General features: G+C 41.3%; 1 protein-coding gene and 1 long non-coding RNA gene across 6 annotated transcripts in view; one reads left to right on the top strand and one right to left on the bottom strand.

The window, feature by feature from the left end:
• Positions 1 to 19,824, bottom strand: part of MTUS2 (microtubule associated scaffold protein 2) — a 275,206-nt gene that overhangs the window by 163,142 nt on the left and 92,240 nt on the right. For all 5 annotated transcript variants that reach the window (XR_011806475.1, XM_072032648.1, XM_072032650.1 and 2 more), the window contains 2 exons: positions 6,794 to 9,391; positions 700 to 940 (listed from right to left, as the gene is read on the bottom strand). Coding sequence is in view for 4 of the 5 variants with exons in the window: in XM_072032648.1 (XP_071888749.1) it covers positions 700 to 940; positions 6,794 to 9,085 (2,533 nt within the window). In the remaining variant the exon portion in view is untranslated. The remainder of the gene's footprint in view (positions 1 to 699; positions 941 to 6,793; positions 9,392 to 19,824) is intronic.
• On the top strand, positions 11,498 to 12,954 carry LOC140001497 (uncharacterized). Its single transcript, XR_011806741.1, has 3 exons — positions 11,498 to 11,656; positions 11,765 to 11,838; positions 11,992 to 12,954. It is a non-coding gene; the product is annotated as an uncharacterized lncRNA (long non-coding RNA).

Here is a 19,824-nt window from a genome sequence, read left to right on the forward strand (position 1 = left end):
AGCTGTTACTTTTCACTGGCAATTACTGATTTTCATTTGTCCATGAACTTGCTGCTTAAATGTACATTGTTAAAACCTCCAAGCTATTCCAGGCTACCAAGAAGTGTCCTATAGAGGTGATTATTCTCTCTGTCTTCTGGTGTTGCACACTTTTGACTTTTCCCTCCCCTGTAATTCAGCCTGGGGTCATGCAGCGCCCTGCATAGTAGCTGGGAATCAAAAGGTATCAAAAACATTGTCTCCAAAGAGGTGTATACTAGGGTTTCAGAGGATCAAGGTCTCTGCTGGCATATCTGACTACCACCAACACTTTCATAACACAACATGATGAACAATATCATAGACAGACTGAAAAATGGGATCTTAATGATGGGAGAAAATGTTCCATTATCTTCCACACGACAAAAGCAAAGACTTTTCAGGTATTTACAAGGAGGAGTAAGATGAAAAAGAGCACAATGAGAATTATTACTGAAATTGATCCTCCTCTGTAGGCAATGACCTGTTAAATAACCTTTGTGCAAGCCCCAGACTCTTCAGTCAGCCTTGCCTCAGGATAAAAGGACACTTCTCAAAGAGTGTTATTGGAGCTTTGTAGTGTCAGGTTAAGATGTTGCTCATTTTGTGATACTTACGTCTGAAAAAAGGTTCTTATTGGTAACTATAGTTAAAGGAAAGGAAAGAAAGTTCATACTTTACCTGAAGCATCAGGGTGATAGAGGCTGGGAGCACTTGCTATTTCTCCTTGCTGATGAAGACAGGTACCTGAGGATCTTTGACTTGCAATGAGAATCCTGCTTTTTGCAGATGGTAACCTGGAGACTGCACCCAGTCCTAGCTGTGGCTTGAGTATCATGGCAGATCGATAAAAACTTGGTGGAACCTCGTAGTGGGTATATGGTGGAGGACAAAATTCATCTTTTGCAGGCCTTTCCCCAACCTACAGAAAAATCATTAACACAGATATTATGCAATAAATGAATATATGCAGAGAATGTGTATCTCTAAATTGCTTATAAAGGCTATTTTTCCCTTCTCATGAGTCTGGGCTTCAGACCATTGCAGACTTTTAAAAAGTGATGGTCTAATCATATGAATCCCTCTCCACAAATACACATGTTCCAATCACAAAATCCAGACAAACCCAAATAAAGAATTGATCTCTTCCCAAAAAGAAAATAGACAAACTGACTAACAACAGAACAAAAATAAAATAAAATCTTCAAATATTGAAAATGAATTCACTGTAAAGACCTGAAAGGTGATATCATTTAAAGAGTTGGATACACCCAGAGAATGTGCAAGTGGAACTGTTATTAGAAATTATTTAAAATACTCTTACTGAGATAGATACAATTTGGGGAAGTCTGTTTTAACATAACAGTTATAAATAGAGTCAAAGGTATTTTAATTCACCTTATAAGAGAAATGGGATTGCCAAATTGTTTGTGTTTGAAAAAACTCCATGTGCTCTTACTGCACTGTAATCTGTACCCCTAAATTCCCAAAGAGACGCGGTTGTGGAAGTGTGCGTGTTTCTGTATGTTTTATTATCAGGGGCTGACAGAATATTCCAAATCAGAGCTATAAAACACAGCTGCACAATTGATCTGGTGAAAAAAAAGGAAATTTGTAGACGTGAAACATTTACTGCTAGTCATAAATAGATGTTTCTTTCCTAAAAGTCAGTGACAAATCTCTCAGTACTTTACAGGGCATATTCTGTGAGGCCAGCACAGTAAGTCCCACGCTGGACGTGCTTCAAGCAAGCTGGCTGTTACTGGAGAGCTTGCAGTCAAACAATGACCTGGTTCCCCAGCTGAGTCCCTGCATCCCTCTATACTCCAGCCAACCCCTGATCCTCACCTCTGTATACTTCTTTCCCCATCTCAGGATGAGGGCATAGAGCAATGCCAAAAACTCTCTGGGCTTTCATCTCTCTCATTTGCAAAGAACTGTTCGCTCTTCTGGGTAGAGTCCAACTTTACCATTTCCTTATAAAATGCATAATCATCATAATCTAGCAAGGACCCATGAATATTTTTTCATTGCATCTCATTTAGGCCAGAGGAAAAAAAAATGGCTTAGGAAATACGAAATCTGAACTAAATTTCTTTAAAAATTAATCAAAAAAGAGCCATAGGCTACCTAGGAAGAAATGTAACTGGCAATTAATTAACTCTGCTGCAAGTTATGATGCATATAATATGCCAAATCAATTTCTATTTAGCAATTATGAGCATTCAGAATATGCAGTTTAACATTGGCTATAAAAGCTTTGATCCTAGCTGTTGCAAGAGCTTTAATCCTAATTTAGCAAATCTTTAATTTGCTAAAAGAGACAAGATTGGCTTTAAACTATTAAGTATAGCATCTTTGAGGCATCTGTACAGGAACTAGGAGGACAGATGCAACAAGCACTGAGTATTACATTTTTGCTCTATATTTTTTCCTTTGTTTGCAGTACTATTTCCTGCCATGAGATATACCAGTTTCCATTTTTATTACACTTCTATGACCTATTTCTACAAGTTAGGATGCGGGTTTTTACTGTACAGATGATCTTCTATGCCTGGACTGTAGCAGATGCTTAGCTTCTTATTTTCAACTTCTGGATATGAGATTGTTTCTTGGATAAGATTCAATTATTTTTTTTCTCCCTGATGAATTTATTTCAATCTGATTTCACTATACTCTTTCCATCATCTCATATTTAACTGGCAGCAAACATGCCAATGCCAAGTCCTTTAGTATAAGGAATAGAGTTAATCTTTAAATATAGAAACCATACAACTTTGATAAACTGGGTCAGCTTAACCAAACCTTCAGTCACATCATTTTCATCTTTATTGACAGTATGCTGTGAGTAACACAGGAATATGCACACAAAACCAATCACAAGGATAAAACATTTTCTCACGCTGGAAGAAGTGAGAAGGATTTACCCAACTGTCTCTCAGGAAATAGAGGTTCAGGTTCTCAAAGAACCTGATTCATAGGGAGACATAAACTTTCTATGGTCATAGAATCCATAGAATCACAGAATCATTAAGGTTGGAAAAGCCCTCCAAGATCATCTGGTCCAACCACCCCCCTACCACCAATGTCACCCACTAAACCATGTCCCCAGGCACCACATCCAACCTTTCCTTGAACACCCTCACCACCTCCCTGGGCAGATACATCCCTTTTCCTTTCGTATTTAACAGTGAATTCCTCAAGTGTGGAATTCAAGTGGTCCCAATAGAATCATGTGCAATTATTGATTATAAAACCATCTTAGAGCAGTTAGGAGAGATTTGGATTCATATAAGTCTTGTTAGTGTCCTGTACCAGATTTTTGTACAAGGGACTTTTAAAGAAAAGATCTTTGGCAGCCTGTCAGCTAAAAGGAAGCTCAGCTCAGAATTGTAGTGTGTATCACTCTCTGCACATTCCCCACTCACCACTCACAGTTCAAATTAATGAACTTGTTAGAAAGAGCTGGAAAGTCTACAGCAAATACCTGAAACATTCACGAATTTCCACAACCTGGGTAATTCTGAGCAGTGCTGCCAGCAGGTAAGGTTGCTCAACATTTTCCTTCATGTTACTTTGTTTATAACATTGTCAAACATTAAAGCCTCAAGCAAGAATCCTTTTTGTCAAGTGCCTGCTTCGGGCAATTATTTGGGAAAATAGTCAGCAAAACTGATTCAGACATTTCACATCTGGAGGGGAAAAACAAGACAGCTTTGCTTATATATAAAACAACGTCCTCTACCCCTTTAACGGGTCTTCACTTCAGCAGGCTTTAGTCCGTATTCTATGGAGCAGAAAAATATCCTTGTTGGCAAATAGCCCCAGAAATGGTTGAATGGGGCAAGCATGACCTTGGGGAGACAGGCAGAAGAGCTGGGGATCTGCACCTCCCCTTAAGGACCCCTGCTAGACTCAGGGCTCTTGGGAGCAGCCATAAGGTAGCAAATATAATGTGCCAAGGCCCCCTATCTGGTAAAGCATGGATTATATTCATACAGGTAAACTCTCTCCCTCCACAACAGGTTGCTCTTGTCCATGGTGGCTGTTGGGAACAGGCTCTGGGTGAGCTGAGGAGGAAACTGAGCTGGGGAGTGTGTTCCCAATACAGTCGTATGGACAATCTTGCGTGAGCCTTGGAAGCTGTGTCTTACTGTTGATCAGATTTTCTAAACATTTTGTTTGTTCCATTTTTTTTAGAGCATTTTTAAGTAGGAGGTGTTTTTTTTGTTTTTATGAAGGCACACAAGGAAGATCTACCTCCATGCTATGTTGATGTTCCAAAGAGCTGGATTTGCCTTGCTTTAACACCAGCAGCACAAGGAGCTCTGAGGGTTAGCCCTTGAGTCTTCCTCAGTTAGGTCTTGCCCTGCAGTCTCCTGTCCAAGACAGCACCTCCCTATCTTTCTAAGCTGATGGCTCCCAAAGGGGTATTTGACTGTGCCTACCGTTCAGCTAGCTGAAGGCTGCTTAGAGATTACAGGTCTGATTGATAGCAGCTATTAACACTCCCTATCAGAGCTATGTAAAGAGCTATAAAATGCTAATCAAAGCACTCCAAAGCCCAAATTGGACATGTGAAATAGGGTAGTCTGGGAGTTTTTCCCTCACAAAGGTGATGTAGAGTAGTCATCCTGCCCCAGCACCTCCTTGTCTACAGGAGCTCTGAGTCTTCAGCACTGTCAATCTGCCAGGGTGATTTTGGTCTCCCTCAGCCCATTCTAATTGCTTTCCTTTGGATCACACATCAGTCATCTGCCATGAACAGACACTGTGCAAAGCCTCTCTTTTAAGCATCTGTCCACTTGCACAGATCCCTTTTTATCCTTTCTTTTGATTCATTCTGGACCCAAAGCACTCCCCTTTGTCATCCCCTTACCAGCAGGGGATTAAGGTACTTGCTTTTAGGGTGGCTTCAGAAGAGACTAAATGTCATCCCCTGTTATCAGCAGCTAATCCTACAAATCCTGACTCCTGAGCTAATGCAAACTTAGAACTTCAATTTGATCAACTCAGTATCTCCTCCAGGCAATACAGCTTCTCTGAAGCAGCTCCTTGCTTGGGCTCACACTACCCCCATTGAAATATCCTCCCAAAATCATATTTCCTGGAGAGGGATATGATGCTTCGGCCTTCTCTAGCTCATACCTGTCATCCTTCTAACTCTTGTCTAGAATAAACCACTTTGCAGACCTGCCACAACCTAAGTCCTTTTCATGTTAAGAACAGTCTTTCACAGTGCCCAAAAATTGGTCTTTCACTTCCAGCTGTGTCTGCTGATGCTGCCTGATTTTCCCAAACTCGACTGTATGGGCTATAGAAACCTATGGTCTTCAGAAGGTCATGTCACCCTATAATCAGCCAAACAGTTACACAGTCTGTGTTATTTTGTCTTAAATTTCAGTTAAATGGTAATAACCTAGTAATTTTGCCTCACCTTACGGTAATTTTCCCTCACCTTACCGGGAGACTGTGAAGATACCATAGTAATGGGTGGCATATACAAGCTCAAAAAGACTTTAATAATTCCTCTTCTGAATGCAAAATGTAAGGGATAGAGCTGGAAGATGAAGAGAAAAGGGCAGCACTGCCCTTCCGGTGCTTGGGATGAGATGGTACTCTATTAAAAACTATAGTCCATGATCAGTTCAACAGTCTCTAGGTTGCCTGTTAACATGCCAGAAGCATCAATCTATACTCACACATGATATCTTAGTATGGGTATTTGATGGCTTTTGATTGTCAACACCGTCACCAAATGTGTTATTTCAATGCTATTCTTTAGATAAATACTGCATGTAGAATGACATGGCATTAAGAGAGCCTTAATAACACACCATGAGGCACAGCAAAAAAATAATATATATATATATATAATTATTTTTTTTTTTAAAGTCTGGTTCAAATTAAATAAAATTGTGTGATCTTCGGTATTTATACACAAAGCTTGTTTGTTGAGCTATCCTAGGTCCAAAGCAGTGAACTCGAGGGCACATCACAGACCTGAATGTAATGCCCTCTTCCATGCCCTTTCTCCACCTACCAAGCAAGGTCAACCTTCAACCACTGTGCTCACCTCCCAGCAGGGATTGCAGGGTACCTGGACTCCTGCCCAGCCAAGGTGAAAACACAACAAGATGTCAGGGCTCAGAACTGTGCAGAGGGACTTCCATTACCTTTTGGCTACTGAGGAAAACTTTCACAGGCAAGTTTTCATATTTAAGAAACTTGTTGCTATAGCACACTGCTTTACAGTGAGTCAAAGTGAATCTCTTCCTGCATTTTATACATATAATCTAAAAAGAACTCTGATAGTCCCTGGTTTTCTGTATAGTTAAACAGAAGAGGATGCATATAGACCTTTGGTGCTCTGTCTGTAAAAACCTGCCAAGTTTCCCATTAAGGAGGAAAAGTCTCTCTGTGGGCAAATTATATTCATTTCTCAAAGATGTTCTTTGAGAAAAAATAGAAGAACCATTTATGGATAAATTCAAATAGTGTGTCTTTTTCTTTTTAAACATCTCTATTTATACTACTAGGAAGGGACTGGCTTGCTGGAAAACATTGGAGGAATACAGTGACAACTTCCAGTCACAGATCAGACACCACAACAGGGTTGATGCCAGAAACAGTTAAGTGTATTTCTAATGATCACATATTTCCTTGATTTAGGATATACGTCTTATTTAAGGTTTGACAACTAGCTTCTGGCAGCGAAAGTATGCAAATATCACCACTTGGCATACAAATGAGGCTGTCAAAGCTACCTCCTTACCTCCTGCAGAAACTTCTCACTCATCGGTCCGAAGTGATGTCCCGGGGGCCGAATTCCTGACACCACCAATCCAGAACTGAAGAGCCTTGGCTTCTGGATGTCGGGTTTAAATTTGTCGTACAGGATGGTGGGGGGCTTCACCTCCCCTCCATTGGATGCCTTCTGCTCGGTAGAGATTGGCACGCCGCACGCAGGGGTACTGTAAGGCAGCCCCGGCGGTGCAAATGAAGGGTCAAGCTGCTCTATTGAGCGAGGGTTTCTTCTAATGTATGTGATGATTTTAGGTCTCACATGTTTGGGCTTGGGTATTGCAGGTTTCACCTCCATGCTTTCTTCCAGTTTTTCGCTGTAGTCACTGTCCACGTCCGCCTTATCTGCAAGGGAGCCCTTGGGGTGGACCAGGATAGGTTTGGGGATTGCGCTGCTGCAAGCAGCCTTGAGAGGCACTTTAGGGGATATGTTTAACAACTGCGTACTGTCAGCAGGAGGTAGGACTGAGGAGGGTGACAGTTTGTCAACATGAAGTGCATAAAGGTCCTTCAAATTACTGTTAGATAGGGCGGGCTGACTATTTACATCCAGCATTGCCACTGGGCGCACGGGAGTTGGGGCACATAAAAGGGTATCAGCCTTTGCCAAAGCCTTATAGCTCTCTGGTGCTTCGTCTGGAGGATGTTTCTGTGCATGAGCTGTCTTTGTACTTGGAACCGAAAAGCTTGAGGTTTCCACATCACTGTCGTGGTTGTCAGGTTGTTGGTTCGATGCTGTCTCTGCACTGCATGCTCTGTGCTGATCTGAGAGATCAGAAACAGGCATGGCAGCATCTTCGGTGACTCCTTTGACTAGCATCAGTTTATTCTCATTATCTTGCAAGGGTCTGCTGTCAGGTATGTTAGTGTTATGTATCAGAGAGATCTGTTCACCAACTGTTTCCATGCAACCTGCATCAACTTCATGTAAATTTTCGTTTTGTCTAGGTGACACTTTGCCACTGGATTGGCTATCACAGGTGAGTGGGAATATTGTTTCCACTTCTTTGTCAGTAGAATATTCCTCACTAACCTGGCTAGTTGCCCTGCTGTCACTGTCATTACTTCCTCTCCCTTCCCCATTGACGGTGAAGTTATCACTTTGCAGTTTGTCATCGGGATAGGTTACCACCTGGCTTGACAGTGGTTCCTTTACTTTATTACAGATGTCTTGAAGATGGGATGCTTGAAATTTTGATGAGTCGGACACAGACCTTTTCTCTTCTTGCACTATTGTGCTTTTGTCTTTTTGACACTCCAGTAACTCTACCAGCGTAATTCTCTCAATCTTTTGTTGGCACGTGTTTTTAGATTGTAGAGATGGTGCAGTCTTAAGGTCCGTTTTCTTACTTTTATCACCCTGACCTAATTGTGCTTCTGATTTACTAGCAGTCTCGTTGGGCTTAGTAGATGAATGATGATTGGTATGAGAAGTATGCAGTGTGCTTTCAGTGTTAACATTTGGTACATTTTCTGGTTTACTTATTTTCTTGTTCCCTGAGGTAGATGGTTTGGAATAAAACACAATATTTTCCTCTGAGGTATTGTCAAGTGGATGAAACACCATCCCGAGAAAATGATCTGTGGATGTTTTTTGTGATTTCTCTGTATTTCCAATCAAATGGTGTGACCTGTCAATGGAATCCAATGATGCAGAAAGCAGACGTTTACACGACACACGGCCAACACATTCTTTTGCAAATGTTTCAGATTGAGGAGACAATTTACTCGGTCTGCCCAGAGAAAGCCTTTTTATTCTCTCCATCTCCACAGTCCTGGACATTTTACCCTTAGAAAGGTTTTGGGTGAGGCCAACATCACCTTTTGAAACAACCTCCAGGTTAGCATCATTTGTGCTGCTTTTTAAATTGGACAGACTTTGTCCTCGGCTAATCCTGATATGCCTTGATATATCCTTAGCTTCGCTGGTCCTAGAGTCTTTCCCTATTTCCCTGCTTGTGGTTGAGGGCAGTTTACTTTCCTGTACACTGCTGTTACAGGTCCGAGGGTCTCTGAAGGCCAGTTTATTCTGCTCCGTATTCAGGTGAGTAACTTTCTCTAATCCTCCAGGGTGTATATTCCCACTCTCATCTGTCAAATCACGTTTCTTGATATCCCCTTCCGTGGTTCTAACTTTTGTCACTATTTGGTTGGCATTCGTATCCCCCATAGTCACTGTGCTTTCATTATTATTTTTTATTTCGCTGTGGTTGTCCTGAAGCTGGGCATAACATGACTTGTTTGGGATTAATGGAGCACTCATTTTGAAACTTCAAGTGACTGCTTTTTCTGGCAGTCCCAAATACAGAGAAAGCCTCTTCCCCCTAACAGGTTAACTAATTATTAGGCATGCTTCAGTTATAGGTTTAAATTATAAACCGATCAGTAAAAAATTCCGTGTCAGAAAGCTTGGAGTCTCTTGTCAAAGTCACATTTTTGTGTTGCTCAGTTGTCTTTAGTGCAGCGTCTGGACCCAGGAAATCTTCACGACATGCAGTAGAGAGGTTCAACGAAAGCAAAATAGATCTGCCAAGTTCCCTCTGAATGACAGCCAGTTAATCCAGCCAACCTGTGAGGGAATTAAAAAAAAAAAAAAAAAGACATTACACCAGTGTCATGAATTATGCTTATTAAAAAAAGTGAAAACCAGCAGCACTCACAGGTTAGAGTGCTTTCAAACTCTTCAGATGCTGTTTCAATCACAACTTTGGCCTCAGCAAAGATTTCTGGTGTAATCCAGATCTCTGACTTCAGAAGTTATGCAGTTAAAACTGTCCTGTCAGAAGAGTAATTGCTACTGTTTTTCACTACTTAGATTTACAACTGTAAATAGCCATAAATAGCTAGGTGAGGATGAAACCACCACATCAAGGATCTGAGCACTTTCATACTGCTATAACAATGTCTTTATTGCACGAAGAGTAGTTACTGATGCATTTAAAGCACTGTTGTAGAGACAAGCCATAAGTATTAAAATTCTTCCCTTGACTTGTACAAATCACTGCTGTGCTTGTGTGGACATCCCATCCCCTCTGATACTCCTCAGCCAGATCCATAGGTGCCAAGAAAGCACGAACTATGGATGGAGGACTGCAAAGAAAAACTGTTATTCTAAGAGACAGTTGCATATATGTACGCTCAGCTATACAGGATTATACACCAGCCCTGATACAGTGCAGATCCTTTTGGTCCCCTGCCACCTGTGGTTTAGTCCAAAATTTAGTCCTGCCATCTGTGACCAGGGAGCAGAGACCGGCACCTCCCTCTGTGCTTCCCCTGCTCAGGGAGTTGCGGGTAGGTCACCTCTCAGCCTCCTTTCCTCCAAACTACACAAACCCAAGTGTCCTCTGCTTCTCCTCACAGGACATGCCTGCCAGCCCTTCTACCAGCTTTTGCCCCCCTCTAGATGTATTTAAATACCTTAACATCATTTTCATATTGTGGGCCCAGAATTGGACACAATGTTCAAGGTGAGGCTGCATCAGCGCTGAGGGAAGACCAACCAATGTCATCTGCCTGGACTTCTGTAAGGCCCTTGACACACTCTTTACCTAAATTTACTCTCAGATATTTCTTCAGTAGCTCAGTACCCTTCACAATATGGTACAGACAGCGGAAATTGGAACATGCCCCACATATCCCAGAAGGCAGAACTCAAAGCACCTGTGATGCTCCCAGCTGTGCTGGGTTTCTCATCAGGCGCTCGCAGGGGCTGTAATGAGAAGTGCTGATTAAGTCCCCTGCTCTGTCTGCTGCATCTAGGTGTAAGTCTGGGCTCGTATTCCTAGCACCTGCTGTGAGCAGGTCCTCCCTGCCTTCGTATTCAGCCCAGCTCTGCTCACAACACCTGCCCAGAGCTCAGCCCCAGCCTCTTCATATGGTGCACACACACACATGCTGTTTGAGTCTGGATTCAGCGCTCCTGGCATAGGTCCATCTCTTCAGCAAACAACAGCTAATTAAATTAATTCATGAAACCGAACACAGTGGTAAGAATTTCACTGCAGCACCACAGGGATGTGTTATGGCAGATCTCATCCTCAAAGCACTGTAAAGTAAGACTTTTAATCTCTTTTTGTGTTCTGTCTTTACTCACACACACAGAAAAAAAAGAGGAGTATTTATTAAATTAAATATACATATTGATTTTTTTTTCCTTGCCAATTTTTTTCTTCATCTTCTTTCGCCAAATCTGTAACCCTGTGATGCAAAACTTTAATGGATGGTGTGGGGTTGACCTTGGCCAGCTGCCAGCCACGCTCTCTCAATCCCCTTTCCTCCACAGGACAAGGAGAGAAAATGTGATGAAAAAGCTCATCAGAAAAAAAAAAAAAAAAAAAAAAGGTCACAGTAGAGGCAGCAAGGTCACTTTTCTCTTACCCATTACCATCATGGGCAAAAAATAAAGAAAAGGAAAAAAAAAAAAAAAGACTTGGGGAGAAGTAATTTGTATTACTGCCAATTAAAATAGAGCTGGATGGTGAGAAACAAAGACAAAAAAATTGTAATTTATCCTCAGCAACACTAGAAACTGCTCCCAGAGGCCAACCAACATGGCTGCGGGGCTCAGCTGGGTCCTGGCCTGGGGCTGTTGGAGCTGGTTGGAACCTGCTGGAACTGGCTGGAACCTGCTGGAACTGGCTGGAACCAGCTGGAACAGGCTGGAGCTGATTAGTACTGGTTGAAACCAGCTGGAGTCAGCTAGAGCTGGCTGGGGCCAGCACAGGGCAGCCCAGGCCTCTCTTCACGGAGGCCACCCTGCAGCCCCCACAGCACCACCACCTTGCCACAGACACACTGTGCACAGATGTATTTGGGGTGGCAATAACAGAAAGTGAGGGGCAGTTATCTAGCAACATCTTCCTCCTGATGTGCCACCTGCTGAGGGAGATTAAGGAAAGCAAATTCTCCACTGAGCTCACTAAAACTGCATCTTTTTCAGATAATGATAAATTAGATTTCGTATGTACTCATCACAGCTAAGGGACAAGCTTGCCATAGCCAGCATGAATAAAGGTATGGGATCAGTCAGTGGGAGCACAGATTCTCCATGATGGAGATGAATTCCCTCCCAGTGAAACCTGCAGGATGGTTTTTCCCCTCTTTTTAGGAAAGGCTCTTCCCTTTGGGGGACTGATCCTTATATACAAATACCTCCGTTTCTTTCAGAAAATGGAACAGAGATGTTTCCAAAAGGCCTGCTGTGACCATGGAGCTGCAGTGGAAATGCGGAAGGGTCAACTGTGAAAGTAGATCTTGGATGGAGGTGGGCTCACAGCAGCCCCAAGCCCTCTGCCTGCCCTTCAGGGCTGGTGGCTCCTGTGTCCCACCAGCTGCTCCTGCCCTGGAGTCACACTCATTTCAAATATACAACTAGAGCAATACATCAGTTTGTCTTTTTTTTTGTTTGTTTGGAAATCTCTTACACAGGTTTACAATACAACTAACTGAGGTATTTAAGATTATGAACGTGGTGATAAGAGGTCATTTGTTCTTGTCTACACTTGCCCCCAGTCTGATTACTAGCACTAATTCACCGCAAATGAAGACAGGTTTGAAAAAAACATTGTGGAAACACCTGTATTCGTTCAGAGCATCTTCATACATGCTGTCTGAGACAGGATGCGCTCATCCAGGGAGCTTGTTCTGCTTGAAGCAGGAAGCAGACCAAATAATTTGGTTTAATGTTGCTGGTACAAATTGATTAACCTGAGGATGAAAAAAGACCTGTCCCTTCTCAAATACAGGGCACTACACAGTCTCTGTGTGTGATTGAAATTAGCGTCTTAAAGCACCCAGTGCTGACCAGAGACAGGGACTTCAAATGTGTATGTAATTACACTGCTTTTAAAAGAAGGCACAATAAAATATGGTCTAGGCAGAGCTTAATCTCAGGCAGCATTAGCATTGCACCTGTGCTACCTTCAGAGTCAGTGAGGAGGGATGGGCACCTTGGAAAAGTGATTCATCCCATACTAACGCCTACACACCAGATATTTGAGGTTTATCTCTTCCAGATAAAGTCCAGTCTCAGATTAAGGATGTCACAGACCTGAAGAATCTATTACAACCTTACAATTAGCATTCATACTATTACCTAAATTTATTTTCGTCTTCTGCAAAATATTGTCTGTTTAACTTTTCATTCTGCTATAAAATATATTAATAGAACAGGACTCCTAATTTAATATAAAAATATAATCAAGCATCTATTACAATTAGTACCTTATTATTTCAGTTTTCCCTATTACAGAATACAAGCTTTTGATTTTGGTTCATTCAATGGAATAGAGACTTATATACTGTGATAGTCACATTTGGGAGTAAGATGTATGGTTCTGTGATACATTTGGGACCTTGGAAGATTTTATCATTATTTTTTTTCTGTAGATAACTTCTATTTGAGAAGCTTTTGCTGGGATTTTATGCCGATAAGTTTATCTTAAGTGGCACTGTCTAGTCTCAACTTCACTATGCTCTTTGGAGTCAGTGAGATGAAAAGACTGTGAGATGAAGAGCCTGTGTTCTGCTGCCTCTTCCTCTGTTCTTTATTGCTCACTTCTTTAGAGCAATATTGGCTGACATAAACACACCCAAAGTCACTTCCTGCAGGAAGACTCAGGGATGATGGGTATTTAAACCTCCTACTTCTTCAGATGACCTCTTTAGCAGGAGCAAGAGGTAAGAGGAGACTTGATGCCAGCAATGGCACCATTTCATCACTTAGCAGTTTCTCGCTAAGGACCCTGGACAAGAAAGAGGACTGCAAGTCTTAAAAGTCTTGATATGGTATATGTAAGTCTTGATATGGGTAAACACTTCTTGATGCTGTGTAGCATAAAAACGTCCATCTGAATTGCAGGAAGTGAAAAATGAAGTTGTAGACAAGTTATATCTCCATGTCACTGCATCTTGGCAGGATACAATTACTATATTCATGAAAACAAAACAAAACAAAACACTTTACAATGTGAAGTGAGCATGCTAGACAGTAGAATGAAATGATATCCACCAGACTATGGTAAGCTGTGTATCCAGGGAGGAAAAAAGTTCAAGGAGCCAGAAACATAATTCAATGCTTTTGTTTTACCTCATCAGTTTCCTTCTGTGATGACCATCTTTAATAGCCTGTATTCTAAGCCTGAGTCCATGTCATGACGCTGTAGGAGAGAAGCCTACAAGAGTTTCTTCTCATTGGCTATTGCTACATTCTTCTCCATCCTAAAATGCATTTAGACAGCAGGTCCCACTCCAACCTCTGGAGACACTAGGGAGAAGGTGAAGCTGAGCTAGATGATATCAGCCCTGTGCACAGCATGGACCGTAGCAGCAGAACTCAAGTTTGTACAATATAGCTGTCTAGAAAGGAAAAGCAGCAGCCTGCTTCTAAATAATAACAGCAGTTTTTTGGTAAAACAAGCAGTGTAGAAATAATGCTGAAAACATTGTTCTCCTCAGTAGGCACTGAATAAAAGAGAAATGTAAAGAATTACCATTCTTTTAGCTGGTTGTTTGGTTTTCAATTTGCCACCAAAAAAAAAAAAAAATAGAGCAGCAATAACTACAAGATATACAAAAGAATGATCAGAACATATGGAAAAGTAAAATTGGAGATAAAGATATAAAGCCAAAATGGGTTTGAGAAGGGTGGCTCCTGTATAAACATTTCCTAGTTCAGACTGTCACATCTGCTTCTCCATCCCAGCACTGAAACACTAAAACCAGAATATTTACAGCAAGATATGCTAAAAACATCTGGCTGTACTGCTAAAACTGTGCACAGCTTAGGCTGATTGCGTTTTCTGATTTCTAAAATTCGAAAGAGTAAGAGAAGCACCTGAATACTTTATTAACCATCTGTCACTGAACTTACATGTATGCCTCTGTTATACCTGTTTGCTACTATTCTAAAACAAAACAAAACAACAACAAAAACAATAACAACAACAATAAAATGGATTTTAACAGCTAGGGGCAGACCACAGACCGGCAGCCACCCATCACCACCTGCTCTTGCAAGATAAATCTTCTGGAGCTGGTGCGGATAGCGAGCTGCACTGCTCCGGGATGAGGATCACACAGGTTTTTGCTGCATCCACAGATAAACTCCTGCAGAAACAGGTCCGAAGAAAGAAATCTCGGCTCGTGGGAAAGATGTTCCCATTGTCTGAGCAATGCAGTAGCTGAGAAGACTGATGAAAGTACATGAGGAGCACATTAGTATGAGGTGTGAAAAAGATGCAGTTATTACAGTTACTACAGAAAACTGGCATGAAAAACAGGCTCCTAATATGCAGAAATGCTGCTGGGAAGGCCTGGCACAGGCTATTTGAGGACTTCTCTGGCAGAAGGGATACCACCTCATCACACATCAGGGCTGCACGTTGCCAAGAACTGAGCCACAAGGATGAAACAAATACAGTGCTGGAAGGGAAGGAGGCATGAATATCTTCCTGAGAAGCCCAAATCATTATGAGCTACTTCTTCCAATGGCTCTGGAATTCGAAAGCCGATACCAGAACACTAAAAAAAAAAAAAGCCAATAAACTCCTTGGAGTGGTTAAAATACAATCAGAATTAATTAAAAGCAGTGGAGAAGCATTCACCCAGGCATGTGATAATTTTGTTAATGTGATTTGGAAGGCTGAGAACTAACATTTGGATAGACTCCCCAGTTGGTTTCCACTCATAAAGAAGCAGATCCAGCTGTTTGGGGAAATTACAGTATCGTCTCATCACTGGCAGACCCTATGGAAACGTTGCTGTGTATCACGAGAGGACAGTACTTCAGGACAGGCAGCTTTCTGCCTGAAGAGCAACTCAGACATGGGCAGAGACAAGAAATGGTGGAGCAAATGCTAGGTTTTTGCATGCTGGAAAATGATAGGAAGGCAATTCCTATTCAGTTGTGAAACTGAAATGACCTGAAAATATTAGTGGTTTTTGCAAAGCATGAATCTGGAACATTCACAGAATTTCACTGTTTTGGTGGGTTTTATTTTACAGTCTAAAATAACATTTCATGATCAAATTTACCCTACGTTTACTTTTTTTTTTTTTTTTTTAAAGTTTTAAAGGAGAAAGTGTGAAATAAGTATTCATTTCTTTACTAAATAAAATCGCCTGTTAAAGCAGGCCACTGTCACTTTAGATGAGGCTGTCCTGTCCTAGGCTAAACACAAAGGTTACATCCTGTACACAAATTAGTATTTTAACTTTCTTTTCCTAAATAACTGTGTGATAACAAGCCCAGGGTAGCACTCTGGTTCTTGCTTTCACAAGGCCTATGAGGACATGTATCTTTTTCAATTTTTTCTTGGGTCAGTGTTTTGTTTTTCCTGCCAGGTGTCATGTCACATGAAGCATACTGCACACACCAAACGTGCCAGCTATCACACGATACACCCATTGCCACTCACCAAGCTCCTGAGCTGAAAACTGAGCCTGTTTTTTGGGGTCCAGCCTGCAGTACCCTGCTATATAATTTCCTTACAGGACATCCTGTGTGTCTCCATGACCTGAAGGAACAGGACCAAAGAACCACGTGCCAGCATGAAACCCTGTAGCTGCAGCTGTATCTCCTGGCAGTATCACAATGTGTTCGTTACTGGCTTGCAAGATTTACTTTCCTTTCTGAATAAAATGGAAAATACACACCATGTTAGAAGCATTTAGATATATCCTTAATTGCCAATGTATGGCGATCAGAGGATGCCAACCCAGCAGGGAAAGCAAAGGGATTACTTTCTTTTCCCTTTGGCTATATCCCCTTTCAGAACTGGGACACTTTATCTCATAGGCTCTACTGTGGATGGGAAGTACCCATGACCACAAGCAACTGCTGTTGGCCAAAGCAACCTGGGGCTGCTTGTTCTTGCTTGGGAACAGACCCACAACTTTTCTTGCCACAGCAATGCAAAGAGCAGAAATCTTAATTTACCTCCAGTTACACTCTGGGGATCAGTACATCTTAAATGCGAACAGATCAAAAACCTTCTCAGATAATGTATATAAATTATTTCCTTTTCATAAGAAACTTGTAAATGTGTGTTTTTTTGTTAAAACTGCATTTTGTAATATAAATGTGGAGAGCTACCCTAATAATTTATTACCTGTGAGGGCTAAACTCCCAAAGCACATTATGTGGAAAGGATCCTGCTTACTGCTATTTCAAAGGAGTACAGGAGTACAGGATTTGGGATTAAAGAATCTCATTATCAAAACTGACAAATTATTTTAATTATTAACATCAATCAAGTCTCCACAAGGCATAAGCCTTAATAGTTGTGGTTTTTCAAGACTTTTTTTTTTTTTTCATTTGCTTTCAAACGTTCACTGTTGGATAAGACAACACACTCCAATATAAGCAATCCTATTAATCAGATTCCCCCTCAAATGGCCTGTGATTGTCTTGGCAAAGGCGACCAGGAAGCCAATTTGATAAACGCAGCAAGTTATCTTGAACAAATGCTTGGTTTTATTTTAATTTCAGGTAAGTATACCAGGTTAATGGTATAGGAACAGCTCACACTTTCTGAGGCACAATACTATTCAATTCGGGACTTCAAAGAAGAATAAACAGCAGATCCTCAGGGAAAAAAAAACACTGTGAAGAGAGATGGTATTGGATGAGGGCATACTGGTTGTTTAAGTTGTAAGAGCTGGTAAATCAGGCGAGGCAGGACCTCAGCCCAGAGCTCCAGTCCACACAGATCTATAATGTCACAGCCATGAGCAAAACTCACACAGTACAAGAAAATCTTGAATCAGAGGGCCAAAGCAGAGAAATCTATCACTGAACACCCAAAAGCACTGTAGAGCAAATGAAAATGGAAAGAAAGAACACAGTAAGGAAGTTTTCTTGGAGGGAAGTGTAGTCAGGACAAAAACTGATTCCTCCCCAAGAAGTGGAGCCAAACATGGGAAGATAAATGACACATCAGACCAAGTCAGTGCTGCCACAGTGCGTCCCACCAGTTATGTATGGACATGCTACCCTAGGGTTGAGCCCAGACATGGACACAACCCTCTGCACTTTTCCTTTTGTCCCTGGATATTGGCATCCTCCAGGCACGCACCACTTCGCCTCTTGGCAGTCTTGGGCACAGCAGAGCAAAAAGTCCCCCTAAAATGAATAGGAGATAATGGCAAAAGTGGGAGATGCACCCCTAGCTCCTGTTTTTCTCCTCCATTAGATGGGAGGGAGCAGCGAAGGGATCATGCCTGTCCTCTCTGAGCACCTTGACCCTGCAGAGCCCAGCCAGCAACTGACCGTGTGCCCCTCTACCCAAAAATGCAAACAAGCAGCTTATCAGAAAATCTGCAACAGCTGGACAGTGGATGTGCCGGGCCCCAAAACAGTACTTAATTTATTTCTGTACAGCACAAAATTCTGACACAGAAAGGAGATTGTGAAATGCTTCCAAAATGATCATTGTTTTTTTGCTAAGACTGCTAAATCTTTCCTGCTTTCCAAAAAAACATCTGGGAGACAGAAAAAATATATTTAGTTATAACACTCAAAAAGTTCATAAATTTGCTTCCTATTGAGCAAAACCAGAAACTCAGAAGCTTTGTCTACTCCAGCAAATCTACCCACTGCTGATAAAGCAGTTATAACTGGAGCTGAACTCAGTTTAACTTCAAGTGTATCCAAGGGTAAGCCATCTTTCCGCATCATTTTCTGAATTCAATGGCAGGTAAATTCATCAGTTCTTAACGGAGTACCTAAATATGAATTTAGGACCCTAGTTTTTGCTTGTTAGGTTTGTACATTTGTGTTTGAACTCCAACCAATTCTATAACGCTGTCAAACTTTCAAATACATCAGTGTAGATACACTGGGGCAGCCCATCAGTAAAAAGCAACAAACCAAATATAAAGGATTATCAGAATTCTATGTATATTCTTTAACTCCAGTAAAAGTTATCTTCTATAATTAGTTTGATCTACATTTCCAGAATATTTTTTCTCATGACTTGAGACCTAAGGGGAAAAAAATAGTGTCAATCTGTTAAAAAAAAAAAAAAAAGAAAAAAGAAAAAAAAAAGAAAAAAGGAAAAAAGGAAAAGGAAATGAAAACTGTTAAAATCCAGACTGGACTGTGGATTGGAGGACCCTGGTCACACCAGTTGCAATGACCTATTCAAGGGCATAAAGCTCAGTGTGTTTTTATTCACAGTTGTGCTTTCCTACCAGGCTCCGTGAAGTACATGAAGTAGATTTCCAGGTGTAACTCCAGGTGTTAGGAAGGCAGAAGGAATGTGTGTAATTATCACACCCAAGACACTCTGACTGACCTAGAAGCTGGACTATAATTCAGAAGCAGTAACACCATGCTGCCCCCCAAGCACCACGTGTCCATCCTAGCTGGGGGCTCACCAAGGGCAAACTGGCAAGGAAGTTCTCATTTATGAGCACAGAAGGCAAACAACAAAATCTTATTATTCAGAAAAGTCAAGCACAACTAATGCATTACCTTCCTGCTGCTACTGATCCTGGAAGGGTAGCAGAAGTACATCACAGTGACCACTGCTCTGTAAACAATTATATTTGTTCTGCTTAGACAAAACGTGTATATATTGCTCAAAAACATTTGGAGGATACTTTTTTTTTTTTTGGTCAAAAAATTGCATCCCCCTTTTCATAAATCAACACAAACTTGATCCAGTTTTAGCATTCTATCACCTTTCTATTTACCAGGCACTTTATCACTACACACTCCTTAAATGTATACAGAAAATGAAAAATGCTTCTACTGTGCATTTTGGGGATTTTTCCCACACTGTATTTTTTTAACAGCAAACATACGATTTGAGATCCTTATGCTCATGCTTATTTTTTGATATTGCTGATTATTTTAGCACCCACAGCTGTGTATCAAGCATATTTTGCACATATCAGATACACAGGAAAACTAGCAAGTATATTAGATACATTGCATTAAAAATAGCAAGCACTCAGCAGCTCAGCCCAAAAAGAAAGGGATGTTTCTTCTAAATT

Source organism: Anas platyrhynchos, chromosome 1, assembly GCF_047663525.1.
Source record: "Anas platyrhynchos isolate ZD024472 breed Pekin duck chromosome 1, IASCAAS_PekinDuck_T2T, whole genome shotgun sequence".
Classification (NCBI taxonomy): Eukaryota; Metazoa; Chordata; class Aves; order Anseriformes; family Anatidae; genus Anas; species Anas platyrhynchos.